Source organism: Vulpes lagopus, chromosome 5 (genome assembly GCF_018345385.1).
Source record: "Vulpes lagopus strain Blue_001 chromosome 5, ASM1834538v1, whole genome shotgun sequence".
Classification (NCBI taxonomy): Eukaryota; Metazoa; Chordata; class Mammalia; order Carnivora; family Canidae; genus Vulpes; species Vulpes lagopus.
Window position 1 is genome coordinate 132884583 of NC_054828.1, and position 8233 is coordinate 132892815.

Below are 8233 nucleotides of genomic sequence, written 5' to 3' on the forward strand. Positions count from 1 at the left end.
GTACTGAGCCGGGGGCACCTGGGGCCTCCGGGCCGGGCCAGGGACGGGAGACCCAGGCTAGCGGTCAGCGGGCCTCGGCCGGTCCCTCTGGGTGGGAGGTTCAGGGACGGTGGGCAGGCTCAGGCTCTGCCTGCGGGAGGAGATTCAGGAGGAGGGACCCGCTCCCCCCGCCTCTGCAGTGTCCGCGGCTCGGCCCTTCCCTCCAGGTGGCCGCAGCCCTCCTGTCTGCAGACCCGGAGAAGGGCGCTGCCCTGGGCCCCCGAGGTCTGGGCCCTGTGCCTTTCCTGGGGGTTCCCATAAGCATCCCCTGCTGTGCCTGGTGACTGTGTCCCTGGCGTCAAGGGTGACGGCGGCTGCAGGCATCCCGGTCTTCTTCTCAAGGACACGCAGCTGCGTGGCGCCCAGTCGTCAGAAGGACAAAGGGCCTGGATCTGTCCCGCCCTGGTGCACCCACTGCCAGCAACTAGCGCCCTGAGCCGGCAGAGGGAGACCTGGTCCAGGTTCCCAGCGAGGCCCCAGAGGCACAGCCTTCAGGGCACACCCAAGGGCGCACAGCCCCCGGGGCAGAGCCTCCAGGGCACACTCAAGGATGCACAGTCCCCAGGGCACACCCGAGGGCACATCTGAAGGCGCGTTTTCCGCAACTGAAGAGAAGGGCTGTTTGCCTCCGTTGTCCATCCGGGTCGGGGGCTCGCTCACCTGTGGGCAGCGGTGCGGGGCCTCATTTCCGGGTGACAGACACGGACAGACAGACAGAGAACAGACCAGGGCGGCAGGACGTGGGTGGAGCAGGTCACCACCTGTAGGAGCGGCCGGGCCGGGGCGGTGGGCTGTCCGGGAGTCGGCACCCTGGGGCGTGGGGGGGAGGGCGGCGGGAGGCGTGAAGGACACGCAGACCGTCCCCATGTTCCCTTAAATCCAAGAGGTATTTTTCCAGCAAATTCAGTCCCAAATGCAAAAGGAACCGAGAGGAGCGCGCCTCCGCCCGCAGTCTTGCGCCCGAGGCCCTAACCCCTGCTGTCGCCCCCACAGGCATAGAGAACGATGAGGAAATCAAGCAGTTGGACGAGGAGATCAAGGAGCTCAACGAGTCCAACTCCCAGATGGAGGCCGACATGATTAAACTGAGAACTCAGGTAACAGTTTTTGAAGCCCGCGACGTTAGCCGCCCGGCCCGGGGGCGCCTCCGACGGCCTTTCCTTGGGCTCCTGGCCCCCTCCGCCCCCTCCGTCTCCCGTCCCGCCCGTGTGCTGACGCCAGCGGCTCGGCAGCGGGACGCCCTGGCGCACCGTGGCCGTGGGGCCGCCTGCTTCCCGCCCGCACCTGCTTTAGTGGAGCCCCCGTGGGCAGGGGTCCCGGGACACGGCAGGCCCTAACGCCCTGTGGCCTCTGCGTCCCGGAGACACCACAACCCCCCGAGGAGGGCAGGGCCCCGGGGTCGCGAGGCCGCCCGTGCACGGAGGGCCCAGGCCCAGATGCCCAGGGACAGGAGGGAGGCGGGGAGGGAGGGAGCAGCCCTTAGCGAGCACCTACTGGGTGCCCGTTTGCAGGGCTGAGGTCCCACCGTGCGCCCACGATGGCTCACCGCAAGCATCCTCACTCACGTTACCCACGCGGAGCCTCCTTGGGCTCAGCCAGGGTGCATGTGGGCGGCCACAGCTCAGAGCCTCCTGCCCCTCAGCCCCACGCAGCGCCCCCCCCCCCGCCGGTGCCCCCACCACAGCGGCTCAGGGTCTCGGGCCGCGTGGGCGCTGGGACTGGGCTCTCACTGTGCTGCCGTCCCAGGTAAGGGGAGGCACCTCACCCTGGAAGAAAGCGGGCTTCTCGCCCCCCAACCCCCGTCCCTGCACCCCTGCTGGCAGCCGAGGCTGCGGCTGGAGGGTGAGCGGACAGGCAGCGGGCACCCCCACGAGCACTTGGACCTGGTGTCAGCTCAGCAGAGCACTGGAGCTCGTTCTCGGGGCTCCGGGCCCCAGGCCGTGCTCAGGGACAGATGAGGCCGCGGCCACAGGAGCCCCCGCTCCCCGCAGCCCTGGGAGAGCTTTTACCTTCTGACCTTGGGCCAGCGCACACATAGCCTCCCTGCTCATCTCAGAAAGTGCTGGAAGGTTGGTGGTCCTGCAGCTGGGCCTCGTACAGTCTCTGGTGCTCTCACTCCCTGTCGGGGACACCAGGATGGGGTGACCCGCGGCACTCTGGGTGTGTCCCGTCTGACCAGACGTGCCGGCAAGTGCTCCTGGGGCCACCTGGCCACACAGGGACAGCCCGGGATGTGCACGCTGTGCACAGAGCCCAGCCCTTAAGTGGATCAGCCACTGCGGGGGGGCGGGGGGGGCAGGCTCTCCTGCTGTGCCCCCAGGCCATGGCCCTGCCCAGAAAACAGTCAGAACAGGGGCACTTTCTGGGGCTGCAATGGCGGGGCGGCTGCCCTTGGCTCAGGTCATGGTCCCGGGACCTCGGGATCGGTGGAGCGTGTGCCCTCGGCTCAGGTCGGGGTCCCACGGTCGGTGGAGCGTGTGCCCTCGGCTCAGGTCGGGGTCCCGGGGTCGGTGGAGCTTGTGCCCTCGGCTCAGGTCGGGGTCCCGGGGTCGGTGGAGCGTGTGCCCTCGGCTCAGGTCGGGGTCCCGGGGTCGGTGGAGCGTGTGCCCTCGGCTCAGGTCGGGGTCCCGGGGTCGGTGGAGCGTGTGCCCTCGGCTCAGGTCGGGGTCCCGGGGTGGGTGGAGCGTGTGCCCTCGGCTCAGGTCGGGGTCCCGGGGTCGGTGGAGCGTGTGCCCTCGGCTCAGGTCGGGGTCCCGGGGTCGGTGGAGCGTGTGCCCTCGGCTCAGGTCGGGGTCCCGGGGTCGGTGGAGCGTGTGCCCTCGGCTCAGGTCGGGGTCCCGGGTCGGTGGAGCGTGTGCCCTCGGCTCAGGTCGGGGTCCCGGGGTCGGTGGAGCATGTGCCCTCGGCTCAGGTTGGGGTCCCGGGGTCGGTGGAGCGTGTGCCCTCGGCTCAGGTCGGGGTCCCGGGGCCCTGGGGCCAGGCCCCACCTCCGACTCCTGCTCCACAGGGAGTCTGCTTCTCTCTCGCTCTCCTCCCCCTGCCCGTGTGCACGCTCTCTCTCAAAGAAATAAATAAAATCTTTTAAAAATACAGTCAGAATAGTATGAAGAACCACCCATATTTTAACATGATCACCGAGTGACTCTTAGCTCTGTTTTGCTCTGGGTCCTACTTTCCCCTGCGCCTCTGCAGCCGGGCAGGCTCACCCACCGCTGCTCAGGGCCTCGGCTCTCGGGCGTTCAGGGAGGACGCGGCCTCAGCCTGGGCCACCTGTGTCCTCTCCGCGGGCTCGGGGACCCTCCCGGCGGAGCTCCCTTGGCCTTCCTCAGCGGGCGATGCTGCAGCCCCAGGACCGGGGTCGCTCTAGGATTTAGGAGGGCGGCGTCTGTCTCCTCCCCTCCACCGGGGAGGCCTCCCCGAGCAGGGGCGAGCCCCACCCTCCCGCCACTGGGGGGAGGAGGCGCCTGATGGCAGGGAGGCGGGGCAGGGGCAGGGGGCGTGGCTCTGGGGGCAAGGAGGCGGGGCCGGGGCAGGGAGGCGGGGCCAGGGACAGGGGGCGGGGCTGTGGGGCAAGGAGGCGGGGCATGATGGCAGGGAGGCGGGGCCGGGGCAGGGGGTGTGGCTCTGGGGGCAAGGAGGCGGGGCCAGGGACAGGGGGCGGGGCTGTGGGGCAAGGAGGCGGGGCATGATGGCAGGGAGGCGGGGCCTGGGCCGGGGGCGTGGCTGTGGGGGCAAGGAGACGGGGCCTGATAGCAGGAAGGCGGGGCCAGGGGCAGGGGGCGGGGCTGTGGGGGCAAGGAGGCGGGGCCTGATGGCAAGGAGGCGGGGCCAGGGCCGGGGGCGGGGCTGTGGGGGCAAGGAGGCGGGGCCTGATGGCAAGGAGGCGGGGCCAGGGCAGGGAGGTGTGGCTGTAGGAGCAGGGAGGTGGGGCCAGGGGCAGGGAGAAGGGGGCTGGAGTCAGGGAGGCAGGTCAGGGAAGCAGCACCTTGAGAGGGAGGCAGAGCCCGGGGTCAGGGAGGCAGGTGCCTGAGGGGGGAGGCGGGGCCTGGGGCCTGGGCGCTGGGCGCTGGGCCAGCAGCACCAGGACATTTCCGGGGTGTGTCTCATTTCTGGCTGTGCTGCCAGCAGGTGCTGGTCCTCCGGCTGGAGGCAGGCCCGAAGGCAGGAACACCCCTGACCGAGCACAGTTGACTCCCTGCATCAAGTGGGAGGACGCGGGGTGGGCCCCAGTGGAGCCGGCTGCGCCGGACCCCAGGGCCCCTGCAGACCAGGGGGCCACCGGCCTGCACCCGGAGCAGCCGCAGGAGGGGGTGACAGGAGAGCATTGGCCGGCACTACCCGTGAACCCAGGGCGCTGGCAGCCGTGGCCAAGTGGGTGACCTGTGTCACGAGGACGTTCACAGTGTAGGACTTCCTGCGGCAGAGTCAGACCCGCTGAGCTGGCCCGGGGAGATGCCAGCCCGTCGTCATGCCCGCTCCGGGACAGCAGAGCTTTTAAAATGCTAAATCAAAGTGCACACCGCCCCTGGGCCGCTCCCCAGAAACTGCCTCCCCAGAGTCCCGTTACCCAACTTTCACGAGTGATGAATCAAATGCGTAAGCGCCGAACCCTTACAATGACCGGCTGTCCCCACGGAGGCCTTTTTGTTCAAGCAGAAAGGTTTTCCCCGGGACGCCCGGGGGGCTCAGCGGTGGAGCGCCTGCCTCAGGCCCAGGGCGTGACCCGGGGACCCGGGATCCAGTGCCCCATCGGGCTCCCCGCAGCAGCGCAGCGAGCCTGCTCCTCCCTCTGCCTGGGTCTCTGCCCCTCTCTGTGTGTCTCTCACGATAATACCTAAAATTTGAAAAAGAAGAAAGCAAGCGAGGTTTCGCCGGCTCGGGGCGACGGCCGCCTGCCTTGTGTTACATGTCGCTCGAATTTGTGCGTTCCAGATCACCACGATGGAGAGCAGCCTGAAGACCATCGAGGAGGAGAACAAGGTGATCGAGCAGCAGAACGAGTCTCTCCTGCACGAGCTGGCCAACCTGAGCCAGTCCCTGATCCACAGTCTAGCCAATATCCAGCTGCCGCACATGGTAAGTGACTAGGGCGCCCGCCGGCGCAGCGTGAGCTAGAGGCCGTGCTCGTGGCTCTCCACGCTGTGGATGTTGGCGGTCGCCGCCCCCAAACCGCACGGCTGAGGGCCAGACGCCTCGGTGGGGCAGATCCCGTGCACCCCGTAGGATGGAGTAAGCTCTGAGTAGGCCGCTCGAGTAGCGTAAAGACAGTGGCGCTGAGCTGGGATAGATGCTATTTTATGCTGATGTGAATATCCTATTGAGAAAATAAAAGTTGTGTATGAACCACTATTTAATATCTCGTAGGATCCAATCAATGAACAAAATTTTGATGCATACGTGACTACTTTGACGGACATGTATACAAATCAAGACCGTTATCAGAGCCCAGAAAATAAAGCCCTACTGGAAAATATAAAGCACGCTGTGAGAGGAATCCAGGTCTGAGCAGCTGCTGTAGTGGCGGGATCTTGTTTGAAAGGGAGCCACCCGCTCCTCTTGCTGCTGTGACTCACCAGAGAGTGTCATATACTTATTTCTGTTTGAAACAGTGTTATGCTTACAAGACTTCATAATGATTTTATGTCTTGCTTTAAAGATAGTTACCTGCAGAATAGTTTTTGAAAACATTCACATTTTGTACGGTTTCATATGAGCTGACATAGTGTGACATGCCATGTAACGTTTATAGCTGCTACTGTATGCACATTTGGGGGTATATATATTTCTGAAGAGGTAAGCTGATCAAAATAAATAGAGTGTAAATTCTTTTTAATGCTTTAGTGATTAAATGTTTTAGTATTTTGAACTGAAATGGACAAAACAAAAAAAAAAAAACCCACAGCTTTGAATGATCATGTGGTGGCCCTGCAGCCACTTTTTAGACATTATCATTTTGCCTCATGTTGGAGGATTTTATGGAATTAAGAAATACATTTTGTGTGCATATTGTTTCATAGCAAGAATTGGTTGCAAAAAATGCTTTATTTTTGAACAATGCTTGGAAATATTATGTGATTTTTTTGTTTGTTTGTTTTAGGAGGATGGTGTATGGTGGGGGCAGTAAATGAGGTTTTTTGCATTCCAAGGAAATGGCATATGGATTAACTGTAAGAGATGAGATAAGTAATTTATTGTAAGACAACATCAAGCCATGGAAATTTGGCAGAAGATTCAAAGCAGCTTAAACAGCACTTTTAAGTTAACTCCTGAGCATTGCATGGTGTGACTCTGGGAACTCCTATTCAGACAGGGGCTTGCTAGAGACGGACCGCGCGAAGATTGCCCTTTGCAGTGTCCGTAGACTCTGGAGCAGCCTACCCCATGTCCCCGAGAGCGCGGTGCCCCTCTGAACCGTCTGTCACTGCAATGGCGTGTGTCTCACAGAACCTGTGTGCTCTCCTTTTAGTTCAGAGCTAATTTAAGAGTATTTATTTCCCCTCTCTCCACTCTTAAAAGCGATCACTGTCGTTGTTGCTGTGACTTTTCCTCCTCGGCCGGGGGATAAGGCAAATGGTGCGCGAGTCCGCGAGCTACTGCACGCGCTTTCTGCGGGGCAGGACGCCCGCCGCCGGCTCCGGCTCCGAGCGGCCGCCCCGTCCGTCCGTCCCCGGGTCCCCGGCAGAGTTGCTCGCAAATGACCTTCCTGTTCCAACTCCCCTTGGAGACCAGGTGACCACGTGGCATTTGCATAGCCTTGCTGTTTGATTTGTCACGACCTATTCTAAGAATGAATGCAATCAGATTTTAAGAGTAATTATCTATACTTGAGCACTTTTTTTGCTTTACACTAGATCATCTTAGACTTGCTTACACTTGGAGATGGGATTGTTTTCTTCCAGTGACTGCACTATATGTATGCATACGACCACTTTTGATTGCCACGTCCCCCTTCTGAGTAGTCCCTAGGACGGCGTGTTGTGTTTTCTGGTGTTGACTTGAGTTACATGTGACAGCATCTCTTCCTTCCATGTCTTGATGTTATGCAGGAAGTACGGAAGTACTTTAAAATTTTGTTATGAAAAAAAAAAAAAGATGGGTTTTGTAAAAATAAAAAAAAAATATTTTTAGCAGAACAGGACTTACAGGGTCATTGTCCCCACAACGTGCCAGTCGACTATTTGCACTTACCTTGTCCTATATATCCGTACGGAGGTGTGCAATTGCTGGGGTCAGCGGCCTCGCGAGGCTGACCCCGGGAGGATGAGGGGAGCCCTCACGGCTGACCCGACGATGTTGCTACGGGAGATTACAGGGATCTCACAGCAAATATTCTGATACAATACTCAACCTCGGTGTATATATATGTATAAATATATGTACATCCCAGCGGCACTTTATACTGCTCACTGTACAAACGCTTACAGTTTTCCACGAGGACTTGAATCACTAGCTGGGACAGATGATGTAATTCCCCGGGGCTCTGCAGCGCCTTCCCTGGAGAGCGCCCTCTTTCTGTTGTGCGATTAGTTGTAGCTGCCATGCTCAGAATTGCCTTTCGAGAGCTGAAGCAAGGTGCTTCTTGTCACCTGATGCCATATACCCCGGGGGGGCCCCCTCCCTGCAGGGCCCCCGTTGTTCATATGGGCATATGCATTTCCCCGCCGCGTCGTGTCTGCAGCTTCTTTGCCAATATAGTAATGCTTTTAGTAGAGTGATAGGTAGTATCAGTTTTGGATTCTTCTTGTTATCACCTATGTACAATGGAAAGGGGTTTTAAGCACAAATCTGCTGCTCATCTAACGTTGGTACATAATATCAAATCAAAAGTTATCTGTGACTATTATATAGGGATCACAAAGTGTCACATATTAGAATGCTGACCTTTCATATGGAATTATTGTGAGTCATCAGAGTCTATTTATTATAACTTATTGTTCATTATCATTTCTAAGTTAACTTAAGTAATCATTTATTAAGACAGAATTTTGTATGAATATTTACTGTGCTGTCTGTGGAACCGAAGTTTCATTTATTTTTGTACTACACGGCATGGGTTTGTTGACACTTTAATTTTGCTATAAATGTGTGGAATCACAAGTTGCAGTGATACTTCATTTTTAAATCGTGAACTTTGTACAAATTTTGTCATGCTGGATGTTAACACATCTTACTCTAAATAAAAAAGGTGTTGCCA

The 8233-nt window shown here is 59.3% G+C and overlaps 1 protein-coding gene across 1 annotated transcript in view; it reads left to right on the plus strand.

The window, feature by feature from the left end:
• MYT1L (myelin transcription factor 1 like) overlaps nucleotides 1–8233 on the plus strand; it is a 405580-nt gene extending 397347 nt beyond the window's left edge. The window contains 3 exon segments of the mRNA XM_041754071.1: nucleotides 1033–1136; nucleotides 4972–5115; nucleotides 6137–8233. Coding sequence (XP_041610005.1) covers nucleotides 1033–1136; nucleotides 4972–5115; nucleotides 6137–6163 — 275 coding nt within the window. The 3' untranslated portion in view covers nucleotides 6164–8233.